Source organism: Falco biarmicus, chromosome 5 (assembly GCF_023638135.1).
Source record: "Falco biarmicus isolate bFalBia1 chromosome 5, bFalBia1.pri, whole genome shotgun sequence".
In the NCBI taxonomy this organism is placed as follows: Eukaryota; Metazoa; Chordata; class Aves; order Falconiformes; family Falconidae; genus Falco; species Falco biarmicus.
In genome coordinates, this window is record NC_079292.1 from 43,129,932 (window position 1) to 43,148,833 (window position 18,902).

General features: G+C 36.1%; 1 protein-coding gene across 27 annotated transcripts in view; it reads right to left on the reverse strand.

The window, feature by feature from the left end:
* NRCAM (neuronal cell adhesion molecule) overlaps positions 1–18,902 on the reverse strand; it is a 166,117-nt gene that overhangs the window by 52,256 nt on the left and 94,959 nt on the right. For 13 of the 27 annotated variants that reach the window (XM_056341512.1, XM_056341516.1, XM_056341521.1 and 10 more), the window contains 9 exons: positions 18,162–18,179; positions 16,076–16,181; positions 13,045–13,241; positions 12,024–12,146; positions 11,473–11,643; positions 10,963–11,019; positions 8,788–8,899; positions 6,645–6,829; positions 5,077–5,208 (listed from right to left, as the gene is read on the reverse strand). In XM_056341512.1, coding sequence (XP_056197487.1) covers positions 5,077–5,208; positions 6,645–6,829; positions 8,788–8,899; positions 10,963–11,019; positions 11,473–11,643; positions 12,024–12,146; positions 13,045–13,241; positions 16,076–16,181; positions 18,162–18,179 — 1,101 coding nt within the window. The remainder of the gene's footprint in view (positions 1–5,076; positions 5,209–6,644; positions 6,830–8,787; positions 8,900–10,962; positions 11,020–11,472; positions 11,644–12,023; positions 12,147–13,044; positions 13,242–16,075; positions 16,182–18,161; positions 18,180–18,902) is intronic. The other 14 variants (XM_056341515.1, XM_056341530.1, XM_056341533.1 and 11 more) reach the window with 3 other exon arrangements.

Genomic DNA, 18,902 nt, shown 5'->3' on the forward strand with positions numbered 1-18,902 from the left:
ATCATACTAACTTGACATGTAGTAAATAGTACTGATCACCAATATATCTGTATTTATTATTTTACATACCTAAATTTACTGATTAGAATTCAAAAAACTAAATACTAGATCAGATCTGAGTGATCTCTGACTTCTCTCCTGCAACAGATTTTTATACTGAACATTCGTTTTTGTAGTTCCACTACTACTACTACAATTCTGTGCTTAAATTTATGCACAAATAACAGTGAATGTAAATGGGGGCATGAGATCAGTACTGGCTCTTAAGCCATGATTTTCAACAATTCTAACTTCAGAGAAAGCTTTGAAGACTCTGTTACTGTGGAAATATATGTAGAAAGTAAAGACAGAACATTAGGTGCTTTTTTTCTGATATGAATGTAGAAACATGATCCTTCTACATTGATGCTCATGTATGCTTTTCAAGTTCTGACAGGATCACAGCTTCATTTGTATTATAGTAACTTTTGCTAGAAGTACCCCATCATTCCTCTTGACCTGCTTATTCTTCTGAAAACTCAATTCATGAGTCATTTATGAATACAGGAACCACTTTCAAAACCAGAAAACACGTTCTGTTGTTAAAACTAGCTACAATTGAATGACCGAAATGAGATTTTTTCAGAATTATTTGTGTAATTTTGGACATCTGTTTTCAGATCATTAGCTACGACAACAGGAGAATGTGATAGAACCAGGACTTAACATTACCAACCACCCAGCCAAGAAAACGGGGAGGAACACTCAGTGTGTAGTCATTGAGGTGGCTAGATAAGAATGTATGCCCCTTATGGACAGACCTCCTGCTTTTGGTGGATCGTAAACCATATGGTCTATGAATAAGCACCCAGTTAACATTCCTCTGGCTGTCGCTGACTTTCCTCCTAACATCTGAAAGCCAAAATCAGAGGCTATTATGCAAGACAGACCTGTTCACTCGCACCTCTGATCACACTGCCTAAATACCATATTATGGATCTAGAGAACATTATGTGACTATAATCCTTTTATGTTTGGAGTTGAACACAAAACTGGTAATGAAATAGCAAGGGTAGGCAGTATAGCACATCAGACACTTGAGAACCTATAGGGTCAAACCAAGACTGAACCTAAGCAAGAAAAACAAGAAACTTAAGCAATCCAGTTTTGCCTTACTCTACCCCTTACAGTGAACTGACAAAGACTTAATTCTGGAAAAGGTGGGACACAGAAGACGACACCCTTTTCCTTTTCTTACCAATCCCACTTGCTCCTCAGCAAAGTCTTTCTGTGATCACTGAAATCCTTGTTTCTGAATTTCTGATTCTGACAGTACTATTGCCTACAAAGGGACAGCAGGTTATTATCTGCACTAGCCACAACCACCCTTTGACTATGTTGTGCACGATAAAAAACCCTCATTATCAAAGGTTTTCATATCTGCTGCAGTTCCTAGGCCAGATGCACAGTTTCAACACCAATGACAGCAGAAGTAATGGATAAATGTCTGCCCTGGCAGACCTCTTCTCTCCAAGACTGAAATCCTCGGGGCATCAGAGTCCAGCAGATTTCTCCCCATCCTCCCACAGCTGCAGTGAACAGCTTGTGTGTGTACTTGCAGAGAACGCGATGGATGATGAATCTCTGAGCCAGGGATTATCAAGGCCTTTCACGAAAGAAATCTAAGGGCTAATGTTTCTCCCTTAAATTCAATGTGATTACTAATGGAGACTAACTAAAAGGTTCAATGCGAAATGTGATATAAACAAGTGAAGAACGTGTTGAAAGAAGATAAACAGTGCCTTTCAGTGCAGTACTTTGTATAAATCTTGTGTGTGTGTATTTAATATTTAATAGCTCATCATGAACTATAAACCACTGAACCAATAAATTAGTCTTTTGTGCAGTACTTGCAATGCCCTTCTGAAGTTCAATTATGAAAGTGCTTCCCCCGTCCCAATTAATCTGGGTTGTTACTTTCTTAAAAGTTGAGACACTTTATGCATGGTTTCCCTTTTGTAAAACCATGCTGAATATCTAAGCAGTAAAACACAATGGATCATGCAGCAGTATAAATAATGCAGATCTTGAGTGTTAATTGAAGCACAAGGCAAGGCAGAGTCATAGCCTGAACTTTCAATTGCTACTTGCCAAAGTAATTCTAATTGACCTCAACGGGACTGTGCATGCAAGTTCAAATTACTCCTGTGAGTAAACATCGGAAGGTTAGGTCCTTATCACTCCAGCATGTCTGAAGCATCTTTCTTTTCAGGCATGCTGGAGTTTTTCTTTAAAGCGTTACTGTTGAAGAAAATTAATTTAAATATTTCAAAGAAATCTTCATTTTAATATTTTTTTAGTTTGATTAATATACTCTAGAACAAAATTTATACCATTGTAATTTGTTTTCATAGGTGCTTAAGACACACTACATTTTTCTTTATTCTTCTCTTTTCCCTATTGGTATTTATGCCTCACCCTTTGACTGAGATATGGACGAATGGTTCTTTCTGTAACATTCCCCCTTCCTTGTCTGACTCTATTATGGAAAAACAAAACCGGAAGAATTAAGCATCTCCCAGTTGTGCTTCCAATAGAAAATTAAAGTATTGCAAACAGATTACTGGGCCACAGGAGGCACATTGTGGGATATATGATGACAGCAGGGCTTTGAAATTCAAATGTAGCTCTTTTTCTTTGAAATCCTGCCATGGGTGTAGCTCTCACCACTGCCCTGAAGCTGAAACAGCTGCTTTAGTTTCCTTTTACAGTGATTTACTAATCATTCAGTTGGAAGAAGAGGGGCTCAATTCTGTAATTTAGTAACAAGTGAACAAAAAGGCACACTGTACTCCGTAGTTTCCAGATGAGCTTTTGTTAACTCAGAATAATCCAAAATCACAAGAATCTTAAGAACTGCACTTTCTGTGATCATGATGCTCCTCTTTCTTAGATACCCTGACAGACTCTGTACTGGAGCACCCAACCAACTTGCACTTAAAATATTTAAGGTGACTAAAACTTCACAGTTTCTCAGCAGTGAAAGTGACCTTTAACATAAGGCTGAGCTATCCTGTTATTTATTTCCTATATTCTTTTTCTTTTTTTTTCTTTTTTTCCTACTGAGGTTGAGTGGGTAATTTAATTAAAGTCTCTTAATTTTTAATGAGTTCCCTTCAATAAGACTCTGTGTACTGACTCCTCAAGGCCAGCCAGCAAATGTATACTGCCCTTGTATTTGGTAAATTCGGTGGCATCCTGCAGCTGCTTCTGAAAACACTGATTTTTAATGTTTTACTGCTATCCTGCAAGAATGCAGAACACATCATTACTTTTCTGGAAAATGTACTTGTCTGTCATTTGAACAGCATGTCTGCAGCTTTGACAAGGAGGCAGTGTGAGGCAAAGGTGAATCTCATAGGAGAAAAATATTTTACCAGTCAGGAGACCTGAAAAGGAGTTAAACGATTGGGACAGATCATAAGGCATACATTATGATATATTTATGTACAATATACAAAATAAAAAATTACACTGATATTTTCCTGGTCTTCTGTGATACCATTGTTTGATGAGGTGGTCAATGTCAGGTTACATAACTTACGTAACCAATGGAAACATCTCATCTTAAATGTCAGGCTAGACAGCTCAACTTACGTTTAATTAGGATTCCTGAAACAGGTTCTTTGCTAAATATTTCTATCTGCTTCAATATATACCCTTACTTTTCCCCAAAAAAGTTGTATATTTTTCCTTCTAGTTCAGTTTAATCTCTCCTGTATCCCAAATATTTTGGATATATCTAATGAGGGTTCTCATTTACCTGTTGCTATTTGCTAGATTCTCACTGCAGAGAATCCTCCTCCATGTCCTAAATCAGGGGTCCTCAAACTTTTTAACCAGGGGGCCGGCGCGCGGTTGCAGTGGCAGGCAGTCACCTGCGGCTGCTTGGTTTCCCCCCCCAACCCCCAGCGGGGGGGGTGGGGTGTCTGTAAATACCAGGGGCCAGATTGAGGACCCTGGGGGGCTGTATCTGGCCCGCAGGCCATAGTTTGAGGACCCCTGTCCTAAACTCTGTGATGTCCTAAACTCATCAACAGACTTAAACATCTCCTGAAACTCCTGAAAGTTACACTGTCATGCTTCCAATAGGTCAGCACAGACCAATACTTAAGAGCATGTTATCTCCCACGAGTCAACAGGGTAGATTGTCTGGTTTTATAACACTCTTTTGTAAAAGAGGAAGAATAAAGATAGAAAAACCAAGTGTGATTTTACAGCATAGGCTATGCCAAGTACAAACCCAATGGACAACACACTGCATTGTCCTCCAAGTTCCTCCTGAGTAAGGTTGTGCTATATATAGCAGCTATCTTGTGTCTGTCATACAGCGTTGCCAGTCATAACACTGCAACAAATATGACTCAATCACCAAATCTGGGTTGCTTTTCTTACCCATGCACAGAGAAACAGCTGTTTCACTGCCCTAGGGGTTCCTTTTCTTTGATACCTACTTGGCACAATCTGTTTGCCAGGCACTTGCTGACACGTTCAGCCAGTTTTGCTGCTGCTGCTTTTTCATGCTGAAGCCTGGAAAATTCAAACATACTACAAGATGCAAATCCTGAAAAAGTGCTCTGCACATCCACAGATGTGAGGACTTGACTTCTTACGTCACCTTTACATTCCTAGACAAAATTAGTGTTGCATTGGGGTGGTAAAGGAGAGACCTAGCAAATACGACTGCCACAGCAACACAACGGTAAACAATTACACTCCAGCAATACCCCTGTGAAAGGGGCATGGTGCAGTTCTGTTACTATGGTCCCATCTCCACAAGGATACTACTACCAGAACACCAGACAGAACAACCAGGCATACAGACACAAATTTTAGTGCTCTCAAGCGCATTAGAGGCGCAATTCATTGTTCCACTTTTATGAACCACAGTATTTTTATCACGTCATTTATAATTTAGTATTATCTGTCAGACAAAAACTATTCAAATACATGTTCCTCATTTATATTTGAAAAAAACACCCTGATATTCCTCATATTCTCTTAATCATCCTCCTGTAAGGTAGTTAAGATTCTTACTTGCTATGGGAACGCCATTTGCTAACCAGCTTATATTAGGCTTTGGGTTGCCGTTAGCTCTGCAGATCAATGTCCCATCTTCTCCAGGAGACAAGACCAAGTTTCTGGGTGCTGTTATCCAGTATGGGGCAGCTGGGGTTAAGAAGAGAAACATTGCAATTGTTTTCCAAAATTGTGTACAGAAAATCATAAGGCATAGTCATAGTAACCAGAAGATAATTCAAACAAGGTGTGTATAGATACAGACTTACACTGCTATGTTTTGGGGTTTTTTTTAAATTTTATATATATATATATGTGTGTGTGATACTCAATGACTAAATAGTAAATTATACTTTGGCTAAACTGAGCTATTGGCTACCTGCTGCATTAAAGTTCTGAGATAATCAACAAGAAGTTCTTTGCTTTATTTAGGATTACCTGCTTTGAATCTAATTTGCCTTTCCTAAAGAAAGCAAAATTTATCTGAATATGACATCTGCAGAGACTAGAGTAGTCTTCTGATTAACTTCAGAGATATCCATGTTCATGGTAGTTAGGTTGTTAGAAATGAATTTAGGATTGATTACATACAAATATTTCATGTCAATGATGAAATTCAGAAATGGAAAAATCTTTTGTCTCACTGAACTCAATGGGTGACTGCAGTGGGGCCAGATGTTTACCTGAGACAGCTGAAAACCCAGAGATCAAAATGGATGGAACACTGTCCTTACCAAAGGATATTCATCTATGTCTCCATCTCTTTTACAATAAATAACCACAAATAGCATATGTTATCACATCTTGCTGTTAAATTTCAGGCTTTGGATTGATGGACAGATGCAAACAGAAAATTAAACTTCTGCTTTTAAAAAGGAGGTTGAATGTGATCATAAAATGATGCTGGTCTACAACAAAATAAATGACTATTTAGCATGCAAATTAAGCACTACAGCTGATTATTTCAATGGCTAATTAGCTGTCATTCCAGATTTTTTGTTTCACAGTATTCAAAACATACTTACAATTCCTATTTGGACAAACAGACTGTAAGTGTTTTTAGAACTAGCAAGACATGGGTAAAAAACCATGAAGACAGAAAACCAGAAATGTCAATTAAGATAGAAAAAGGAAGAAGAAGACCGTAAGACAATAGTTAAATAGGGAAGAGAAAGAATCTGGGCTATATGAATGGAGAGCAGAAAAGATGGAGAAAATGAGGAGGAAATGAGGAAGTGAGATGGAGAGGATGACACAAAAACAAGAAAAAGAAGCAGTCTAATGACAGATAATCAAAGGATCTAAAACAAATGTAGCACCGGTACAAATTAAGGAATTATCTTCGTACTGTTAACAGTGCAATCTCAGTTTAGCCTGATGCTTTACAAAATAACATATTAAAAAAGAAAAAGAGATCAGAGGTAGCAAAGTCCTTCCAGTGCTAGAATTCAGTCAGTTTAATGATCATTTCCTCAGGGCTTTTTTTTATCATTACCATTTTCAGCTCTATTTTATCCTAGAAAGTTTACTTGAATCTTGCATTCTGGACCCTGACAATATTACATGAAGGATTATTTTAGTATTACCTTTAACAGTTACTGAAATGACATGATGAGCAGAACCTAATATATTTCTTGCTATACATTTGTAGTTCCCAGAGTCAGCTTCAGAAACATCTATAATCTTGAGGGTTTTCTTAAAGTTTTCAAAAAAGGTTCTGTTGGCTGGCAGCTCCCCACCCTCTTTAATCCAGCGGATTACCGGTGTGGGTCTGGAGAAGCAAAAGCACAGATCAAATTTAGAGACTGGAGAAAAGGAAGATGAGTTCAATACATTAATTATTTGAACATATGTTTTACAAACAATTATTTTAAGAGCTTTTACCCAGATTCTGGGGCACATCCAGCAAATGTGCAAAATATGCCAGCATTTGTTTCTTGGAAATGACAAGCCTCACTAACACTGTCAATGGCCATCTGTTTGTAGGCTTAATAATTACAGAATGCATTTGTCTGCTGATTAATCTAAAACCCCTGATGGTTAATAAATTAATAAAGTATATTCCAAATCTTATTGTACTTATACTACCAAATCGATGCTCATGGTGCTTTAAAAGGTAGCTTCTAGATAATGACAAGTTTATAATTGTCCTTCATGTGAGCAATATCCTAACGCTTCACGAACGTCATGAACTTTACAGCAGAGCTGTAAGGAGACAGAAATATTCCCTATGAGAAATCAAGAAAAAAATGTCAGTGCTGAGTCAAGTATAGCTACTTGTCACTGTACCATGTCTAAAACTTGGCTATGTCCTATGTTATCCACTGAAGTTGAAAGTTCTCCAAACATATGGAGATACACTTTTAAAATTACAAGAAATTACAAGGTGTTGCTTACCAAGTAGAACGTCTTCTCTCAAATAGTAATGACTCAAGGCAAATATTCCCTTAGCAGTCTAATATCACATATTTTATAACAGAGACACCTAGCAAAGTTGACTTTTAATTAAGGTATCAGTGATTAGGAATAATTGTTTTAAACAAAATCTGAATCTGACCCTTTGTGGACAACTATTTAAGCCTCCCTCACTGAATTATATTTTTTTAAAAAAAAATACATGACAGCTAAAGACACAAAGCCATATAATGTATAATTTTTCCGCATTTTTATCCAGCCATTTTACTGGGGTTTGCATTGCTGAATACTTTTATTGCAGGTTGTCAAAACAATATGTAACTGTATTGCAGATGAAGATTACCCAGGCTGATGCTACTCACACTCTCAGGTGTGGCTTTGCTAGTGCGGCTGATGCAGACACCTGAGCAGATCACAGCCGAGACAGAAAACATGGCACTGACGTGTGTGTCAAGTTGCACATGAATGTGGCCTATGAAGCTTATGCAAGTGAACACGCGTGCATGATGCTGTGCTGCATTATTTGCCATTTTTGGCTTTCCTCATGGCTATCTCAGAGAACTCTGCATTATATGCTTTCGTGCACTGTAAATATGTTTACAGTTCCTGAAATAGTTAGTAAAGATTTTCCATTCCTTCACTAACTAATCTATTCTCAGATTTCTTCCTGAGAATGAAACTGACTAATCAAACTAATTTATGAAGTTAAATTGCTCTTTAGTCATTTTCTACTTGCATAATAACCAGCAGGAGCAAACTTGCATTACATCGAAGAAACAAGTACCAATTAAATTCAATTACAATGAGAAATTGGATGCAAGGAGCTGAACGTATGTTCTAACAACTCCCACCTAGCTGATCTACTAAGTAATTATTAGCATATGTAAGCAGCTTTTAAAGCTTAGATGAGTGGATTCTTAGCTCTTTTTATATAATATGAGAATCTAATGATTGTAAATTCAGGAAAAAAATGGAGGCTTGATTCCTGAGTTCAATTCTGTAGATGTGTGTCCACGTTTACCATATGGCATTTCTTGCTTGTGTCGTTAAAAAAACCCCGATGGTACAACCTGAATCCTTTGCATAGGATTTGCGGATATGAGAAGGCAGAGGCCATACTTAGGTTCATAGTTTTAAAATCTGCTGATACCCAAGTAAATGGTGGACTTCCTTAAAAAAGCTCTTTCTAATTTCCATTTTTGTTTCATTGATATACGTAAGCTTACATAGTCATAATGTTTTAAGCATCTCTGAAATGTCTCCCCCTGTTTCAGTATTTTTATTTAGAAAAACACTGTCTAAGAAGTAACTCACAATCCTGCTGCAATGCACTCCAACAAAAGCACATTTCCTCTGAGTTCCACTTTGGTACTTGTGCTACCTGTTGGTGTTAGAAGAACTGGCTGTCTTTCTGTAACTGGCTTCGCTGGAACAAGAAAAAAAAAAAGTTTAAAATTTTAATACTGATCAAACGCATAGAACCATTCTCACTTTTCAGACAGAGATTTTGCTCCACATTGGCCATTTAATTAAAAATCATTGTGTTACAGAACTAAATATACAGCTCAACAAATTAGGTTTTTGACAGACATATCTCAACCTGTTAAATGCTGTAATTTTGAACACATACATGAAACATGTTATTATTAAAGACAGAAGCAACTGACACATAGTTTTTAATAGGCAACTATGCAGCCTTAATCCTAAGCAGCCCCTATTCACTTCAGCAGAACTATTATGGGGAGTAAGAGGTCACTGTTGGGAGTCATGGTGCAAAACTGAAAGTTACCAAAAAATTCTGGGCTTCCATTACAACACAAATAAAGCAAAGTTAGTGTATTCAGAAATATAAACCAAGGAGATACAAGGTACACTCCACTTTGCAATATGCATTGTTCAGTATTTTCTACGCAATGTGGGATGTCTTTTCAGAAGTTAAGCCTTGTACTCTCCTCTTACCATACATTTAACTAATTCAGTCTGTTCCCCCAGTCTGGTAATAAAGAACCACTGATTAACCCACAAGAAATAATCACAGCAAAAAGGCAGCTATAAATATAAGACATATGTCTGACACTATACTCTGCTGACTTTTGAAGTATTGTGGTATTTCATGTGCCTTCGTGGAAGACAGAATAAGAGTGCTTTCTGTAATAATAGAGTGCTTTCTGTAAATACTGCTTTTTTACAGCAGTTTTAAAGTAAGGAATAAATTGCTCTGAAGTGCAGTATCAGTCTGAATCATTAAATTACCACATATTTTAAAAATGCAAGCAGAAACATAACCTCTTGTTTATCAGGGTATAGGATTTACTGACAGATTAATATAGTTTTAATACAGTATGTCCTATGAAGTCCTTAAAAACTAGTACAGAAACAACATAAAGTTGGGAGAAAAGCACAGTCTAGAAACAAGAATACAGTTGACAGTCACAGGCAGTAACTAATCCACCCAGTTTCAGCAGTGCTAATGACTGCTAATGCATTCTGCAAGACTATGAAAATTCAGAAGAATTACCTCTACTATTTCTGAGCTGTGAGCCAACTGACTGGTGTTTTCCCCACTAATCGAAGCTAACATATCATTCTGTGTTGAGGCACCTATTTCTTGTCTGTTCCTGAATGACACCATATTTTTATGCAGAAAATTAAAATAATCTGTGCCCCTAGATTTATTTTAAATTCCCGTAAATTATGGTTTAATATATACAAATATGGTTTAATATGACAAGGAAAAAGACAAAATTAGAATAAATTTCATGTATTTTCCATCTCACACAATATCAAGTGGAAAGTCTAGAAGCTCAAGGTGTACAGTATCAGTGTTGCTCCAAAGTCACACTCGCTAAACACACATACACCTATTCAGGAGGATTTAATTTACCATATACAAAAGACCATTCAACATAGATTAATGTAAAGATCAGCTTAAACACCAGACAAACAAAACTGATTTTTCCCCTACAAAGTTATTTATACAGATAGTATTAAAGTATTTAATTAATTACAGCTTTACATTTATTAAGTATGTTAAAATGAATGGTACATTCAATAAGCTATTAAATGTGAAGTGCATCTGTTAAATGCCTTATTTTTGTTATTTATTATGCAGCATGTAATATTGAATAGTCCTAGTGATAATGATCATATCAAACTATTAAATAAATTGGAGGAAGAATATAAAAAAACAACACAGTATAGAAGCCATCAAAGAGACAATTTTTAAAATCTGCCCCAGTGTGGAAGGACTTATTTATTGTAAGACTTTATATTTTTTATGAGCCATATGCTACAAGAACGTTGAAACATTAAATATTTGAAGGGATCACACTGTAGTCTCTTTCTAAAGTATGTATTATCACCAGCACTAATAATACCTTCATTAGAAACTGAAAAAGGAGCAAAATGTTAAGTAGCCATGGATGTGAAGTTAGTTAACTAAATGCTACTGTGAAACAGGGAGTATCAGTGGGGACCAGTGTAACTCACCACCATAAATATCAGTGTCACTCAAATTAGCAGCTATAGTGTCATTCAATGAATCCACTGAAATAAACAGAATATCATGAAGAATGCATACAAGAGGGATAAATCAAAATACTGGGAATCAAAAGGTGATGATATGGCCACGGCGAGTTAATCAAATGATTGATTAATTTGTTTCAATAGTTACAGTAATCATAATAACTTGATACCCTTGGACATGAAAAGCACCTGAAAACCATTATTTTTTACACTGTATTTCTGCAATATTTCAAATCTTACAGAACATTTTTTCAAAGACAAAGCCTTATAAAGGGGAAAAAATGACAGCATTTAAAATTAATTGTATATCAGGAAAACTGGAGATTACATTTTAAGTTTATACAGTAACGACATTTCTTATTCAGAATTAAAATGACAAAATTCTCTATCGTAACACTACTTAACTTTGGCAAATAACTTGAGAATTCTGGATAAATATTGTGTAACTACGTAATTAGGTAATGCAATACCTACTTGAAAAGACTTTTACAGAAATGGGTTGCTTCTGCTGTATAGTTTGTGTATGATTAAATCTTGCATAGCAAATATAGTCCTCCCGGGTGTCTTCTGGTTGTACATTAGAAAAATAAAGGTCTCCATTTAGACCTTGGGAAACTCTTTCACTTTGAGGCAGCCTTTGGAAAGCTAAGGGAAAACAAGAACACATTTATCTCAATTATAATACACACTCCAGCATTATGACCTGCAGACTCCATGTTCACTCAATTACGCTGTTTGTGGGTTTGTAAATATATAGATCTTTTTCTACTTTTCCTCTTGAACTCCCTTGTCTTCCCATTCTTCCACAATGGGTTAATCTACAGCTTACATTAAGATCTCCAGCTGCTTTTGGCTTCATGCTTTTGGGCTGCATGTCTGCTTGTTTCTTCATTTCTACAGAAATGGAAATTCTCTGAATTTTAACTTAGAGGGAAACTCCACCATCTGTGGTCCTGGTAAGCAACGATCAGCTATGTAAAAAACCTGCAAAAAGTAAATTAATTCTGCATAAAAAGCTAACTCACCATTATCCATCCAAAATATTATAGGTGGTGGTAAGCCAACAGGAGGTCTGCAGTGTAGTACTAGTGAATCACCTTCTCGAACCTGATTTGGTTCTAGTTTTTCTTTCGTCCACAAAGGAGATCCTATACAAAGTAATTTTAACACACATACAAACTATGGATTGACAAAACCTCCACAATTTAAAGAAATGCACATAATATTCCAGAAAAACATGCATCAGAATGTTAAGTCCTATCAAGTTTCCTAAAGATTTAATTTTTGTATTTTTTTTTTATTTTCTTGGAAGAAAACTAGGTTTTCTTTAAAACATTTTGTACAGCAATGATTTGCTGAAATTATAATAAACTGATGCAAATTACTTTGGCTACTCACTGAAGTTTCTGTAAAAAATCTTGCAAAGTTTTAAATATGATAATGAAAGAAAGAAAAAAACCCTGATGCACTAAATCAGAAAAAAAAAAAGGTAGACCTTCCTGAAACAGCATTATACACATACAGTTTTATCTAAACTTATGAGAACAGAATATTTAAAAATTAGAAGCTTGAGAAACTGATCTGAGATTAAAATCACATGAAAAGCTGCAGAAAGAGCCTATTATTAATCAAAATCTTTTAGCTTTATCTTCTTTTTAGTCCCAATCTGTTCTGTATTAAAGCTATTATAAAAACTATCAAATACATGAATCAGAAAGAAAATAAAAATTGTCCTCATCCATGATGGGCATTAAGGTTTTAAACAGTTTATTCTAATTGTAGTGTCACATATAAACCCCAATTTTAAACATGACCCAGACGTAACAAAATAACATCAGGAAAGCATTTTGGTTATTGAATTTTCTAAGGAATAATGGAGAGAACATGCAATGCATTAAATTTGCGTATCAGAAGCTATACAATAACTTCTAACATGATCAGTTTGATGATTAAATTTTTAAGACAGGAAAAAAGAAGCAAAACATTAATAAGAAAATAAGCAAACTGAAGTGTTTCACATTTACAAACATTAAGAGCTTCACTTACTAGAGGGCCTTATAACAATATTGTTGGAAATGGCTGCTCCTCGTTCATTCCTTGCTGTACACTGGTATACCCCTTCATATGCTTCTGCCTTCCCACCATTCATAATATTTATGACAAGGGTCCCTGAATTTGGTTTCATTGTTACCTGTGCATCTTTATCTATATCAAAATGAGTTCCATTGCGTGTCCAGGAGAAACTAAAATAATAAAAACAGAAAGAAAAGTTTCTTCTTCAGTTGCCTTTTGTAGATTGTATAGAGAGAAAGAAGAAAAAAGTAATTTTCAAAAATACATGGTGTTTTTTCTTTAGCAGACAAGTTAGACTTGTTCCCAAACTAAATTAACTAATAAAGGAATAGAGCACTTTTTTAATATAAGAAATCTGGCAATACTTTAAGATAAAAGCCTTGGCAGAACTTGTTAACAGGAGCCATTTCAAAGTCAATATTTTTTTAAAAAAAATTACATTACAAGATTCTGAAGTTAATCATATAATGAAAAGAACTGATTTGCTTTCCACCAAAGATGATACAGTAACATCTGTGAGAACTGATATTGCTAAAGCTGCATTAGGATTTCCATTATAAAGCCTATTGTTGAAAGGGTTTATAAACCTGCCTTTAAAAACTTGCTCTGGGCTGAAATGTGTCATCTCAGGTCCCAGCAGGAGACCATTTATTTTAATTGGTTTGGCCATTTTAAAGTTAAGCAAGTGAATTAAAGACTGCATGGTGAGGTTATTTTCACTACTTTAATGCAAACAACCACGATTCTTTAAATGAAATTTTGCAGTCTGATAGCCCATAATTAAACTAGTAAATTTACACTGGTGTTACTCAAAGCAAGAGATGTTTTGAAAAGTAGTCACTAAAAATGAAGGCTATTAGAACTCATAAAAAAAATGTAAAAAAGCAGAGAGTCCATCTGTGACCTATACTACCGTGAACACCCAATTTCTTACTTATGCTTTGTTAATGGTCAAAAGTACAATTACCGAGAGCTAGATCAACACTTATGAAGTGCTGAGCACTCACAGGTTCAAATGCTGTGAACAGCAGTTTTTGCACTTGTTACATTTCAGCTTCATAATCTTAAACATAAACACTATATATGATTACGGGTTAGAATGCTTCCTAGAAGTATAAACTTACATGGTACTGGAAAAACTTTAAGTTCTAAGTCACTCAAATCATGCGCTGACCTGCAGCAGGAGAGCAGGACTGGACATGCTAGTTGCACTTTGTAGTGGTGGAGAGCAGAACTGGACCTGGCCAGCAGTACTGGACTTGGCCAGCACCATAGCGTTTTGGGGAGGACTAGTGTGCACAGTGAACCAATAATGAATTTCTTTCTTACGGCCTTGCGGATGAAGCAGGAGAACATGGGGTTTCTGTAATCCTCTGCTACCAAATAACACTGAAGGATACAGGGGATTGTAATACAGCCTCAGATAAGACGTGGCAAATGTGGTACAAACCCCTGAATTTGATATACGTGAAAGTCAGAATCTTTGCTGCTCAAGCTCTAGGTAGCAGCACATCCATAAACCTTTATGCAACTGCTCTCACCAATAAGAAGTTATCCTGGTTTAATAAACCATTCACGCTCCAGGCTGAAAAAGTTCATCTTCAAATTCAGAGCTCTGAAGCAGCTCAAGCTGCAATATGTATTTGGAGGTCATGAAGACTGATGGACCAGAGTAACTATTGAAATAAATTATTCGGATGCCTAAGCAAAACTAAGCACAAGCTTATAAAACTTAGAAAAACAAGCTTAGAAAACTTAGAAAATTCTGCACTTAAATCCTGTGTAGCAGGGGAACAAAGTGAGACACAGGCTTGATGGGGAAGATGAGGCTGTACAGTAGAGAGCCCTGGCACATGACTCAGATATATCTAAGTCTCACAGACAGTGCTCTTGTTCTTCCAGGTAAATCTAACCCAAAAAGGTGTTCAAGAGAAACATCTGCAGAAGCAGTACAGTTGTGCACATTGCGCCTGATGATCATCTGATTCTCCAGGTCAACACCCAGGCTCTTGACAACGGCACTGTGCCTCCTAAATTAAAATGTTGGCAAACACAGCAGCTTTATGGCTGTGTAACGGTGATCTCCCATCTTCTCCATTCTGCTGCCCAGCATGATAATGACCATGATCCCAAGGCAACCAGAAGGAATAATGTAGAAAAAGTCATTATTCAGAAGTACATTTAATGACGTCTGTGTGTGTCTGAATGAACAATCATAGACTGACCTCACTATTGTAGGATAAACACTACTGAGAGCAGAGATGCACATTTCTCTTCATAGTCTCTGAAATCAGAAGCAGTTACTAGCAATGCCAGAATGTTTCATAGCTACTGCTGTTTCCAGTAGTAGCTCAGCATCTTGAAATGAGTACTTTTCACATATTTTAAGATACTTGAATAGGGCCTTAAAATGAAAAATGATCGGGAATCTGACCTATACCCAGGGCTACCATTTCTGCCAAACCCAAATCTTAAGGCTATTAAATACACTTGGTAAATCGTGGATACTGATCATTAAAACTGATACACATTACATAACTTCTGGCCAAATGCTTATTTCAAGATGGGCCTTGTAAAATGGAATGATCTACAAAACATTAAATTTTAATTTATTAGTGTTACTCTGTATTTATTCAATGCCCACTCTTAGAAACTGCCTAAATCTGGAATGTGATCCAGTGCATAGTATGGCATGCCTCCTGGTGCCTTCCATGGGCAGTTACCTATTTGCTCTTCTAATAATCAAGTATTATTTTATTGTATGAGCTTTGAGGAGAAAAAAAATACTACAGTTCCTTGAAGACTACAGAAAAGTTTAAACAAGTATGAGAAGAGTCAAATTTATATCACTATCTGTTAGCTGTTTAAATTACAAAGGTAGAAGCGTATGCATGTTTCTGTGTGTGCAAGCAGATACATATGCATACACTTGTTCGTTTACGTTATTTTCTCCTAGTTTTCCTACACTGTTAGGCCAACAAAAGCAGAACAAAATGCTACTAACCTAGGAGGTGGCTTTCCTTTTGCTTCACACTGTATTACAATATTCTCTCGAGGGTCAACAATGTAATCTTTTGGAGATTGCTGCGTTATTGTAGGAGGTTGTGACACTTCATTATGGAATATAAGAAACAGAATAATTTAACAGTATTTTCAAAGTACCAGGGAAACTGTTTTGTAAGCACAGAAAGCAGAATTGCAATTAGCAATCAAATCATCAACAGAAAAGCAGGATTAAAGTATACTTTGTATTAGGAGGCTGAAGCCCTCTACTCCTGTAAATCAGCGTAGCTATAGCAACTTCCAACTGAGCTATGCTGATTTACAGCAGATGAAGACTTGGGCCAAAAAGTGTAATGAATATCAATCATTTCTATACATCATATTTCAACAGATTTTCACAAAATCAAAGGACACAGAATTCTAAGTTCAATATATCCTGAATGAGGAATTGTGAGACATAGATCCACACAAAATGCTTTTTACCACACAGAAGGAAAAAAAAAATACATTGTTTTGTGTTTCTAAAAATTTTATGTATTTCCAAATTCTCTATGGGTGTAAACTTTTGAGACATTTATTACATTCAACGTATTGAATTAATCTACAAAGCATGCTTTTAGAAGCTACTTTTCAGGAGTAAAAAATGTGTTATAAGACACTGTAAAAAAATTACAAAAATAGTAACTAATTTCTAAAGAGTGAACGTGCAGGAAAAAGTAGTACTGATTCTCCTTAAAAAAACCAACAAAAATGTAGTCAATCTTGTGAATTTCCCCAGGAGAAAAAAAACATTTAACATCTATGATGTATCAAGTACTCTAGAATAAGCAGCACAAAACCAAATTTATTCACCTAACAAAGTGGTTGCTGCCTACCTATTTAAAGTAACTTACAAACTGTCAGCATTATCTATGCTTATTTTTGCATTAAAAAAAAACCCACAACCCGGTTATGGTATTGACACTGAGAAAGCTCTCTTCCTAAAGATGATTAATCTGTTTATAGTTTAGTGACATCTAAAGGAACCAAGTGAACATTCTTGTCTTAAATGTTGTAAATTGTCCAGCAACACACTTTGCTAGTACTTTGGGGTCATTTCTATCCACTTAGGCAAAACATTTCAATCATGAGAGAAGTGTTCTCACGCATCTCTCTAGCCAGTTAAAATTGTAGAACTGGGATTTTTATTTTAAGTCTTCCCTACCATTATGCATTAAGTATTCTGAAGCACAGAAAGATGTAGCTCTCTGTAAAGCCCTACCCACAAGAAATAGCCAGGGAAAAAAACCAGATCATGGAACCATAATGAGATACAGCAGCTAAGCAAAACAGGCCGTGCAGAGCTGGGTTTTGCTCCTCTTTCTCACTGCAGAGAGTGCTTAAAAGAGGAAGGCAACACTTTTACATAATGATGACGTTTTCTGTATTTCCTTAGAGTGGCTCTTTGAAGACAGTCCTATTCCCTCTCAGAGGCAGTTCTCCAGTACACGTCAGATGCTTACTTGGGAAAAGCAAGCACACTCTGAAAAGGGACGTGACATGAACACTGCCCAACATACAGGATATTCCACCTGATGTACATCAAAAACCTGAAGTCTCCACTCCTGTACTATGCACTGCACTTAAAACTTATTAAATTAACCATGACACTAACGCTGAGTTAGGAGAGTCCACAGAAGATGAGGTCTACTTAAATATCAGCTGTTTTTTTAAGGATATAAAAGTATCTCCAACTCAGACATGTAAAATAGTTTATAAGTATATATATTCCAATGAATTTATTTTTTATCAAATACATTTACTCCTGAAAGTAGTAATGAAAGATTGCTCATGCTGATATTGAGTAAAGATTTTAATGTTCAGATAGCACACAACCAAAAATCACACAATTAATTTGTTCAAAATATCAGAACACTGATTTATGTACAGTAGTATTTTCTGAACACTGCATGCACAAAACATCTAGCTACAGCAAACAAAATTATTAACCAAATGTCACACATTTTTGGACGGCAAATTCTATTTGCAACACAATCAGTATAAATTTTCAGCAGCACACAGCCTAATTCTTGTGGACAGGAACTTACATTCTTCTAGAAGTTTTGCTTTTATTCCCCCATCAGAATCAGCAGTTGAATGGACAAATGGAGATTAAAGAGAAACATTTGTTAGTTAAAAGAAAATTAGCATTTTTGAGAGGGAAGATAAGTAGCTCTGACAAGCACATTGGTCACCATTAAAAAGAAAACATTTAAGATATTTAGTATTGTAACCCATGCAGTGATGCCTGAAATTCCAGCCATGATTTCCACTGTGTCAGACATTAGTACATTCATCTCAAAGTCTGTGATATGAGAAACTTTTTTGAAGTGTTGACTTTTTAAGGGCAACCATGGTATGTGGCCTTGCAAGGGCCACAAAACACTGATACTGAGAGACAGCAAATCAGAATTAATGGAGTGCACTGCCCTCATGATGCAGTCAAAATCAATCCACCCATATGATCATATGCAAGAACAAAGAGAATGCTTCAGGCTAAAATTCTTGCAAAGACGAAGGCACCTAATCCTACTCAACAGACATGCAATCCCTTTTGGTCTGAAAAATAACTAAACCAAAAAAAAAAATAATCTTAGTTGTCACATCTTTATTGCTTACTTCAAATACTTTGCATAGAGGTCTTCCCATCAATAACATTTTAAAGCAAGTCAGACTTCTTTTGGTCAGCTACATAGTCATCCTACTCTGAGGCACTGATGAGCACAGGAACTGTATACCTGGATGAAACCTAAAGGTTCAGCTAATCAAGTATGTTCTCACCACCAGGT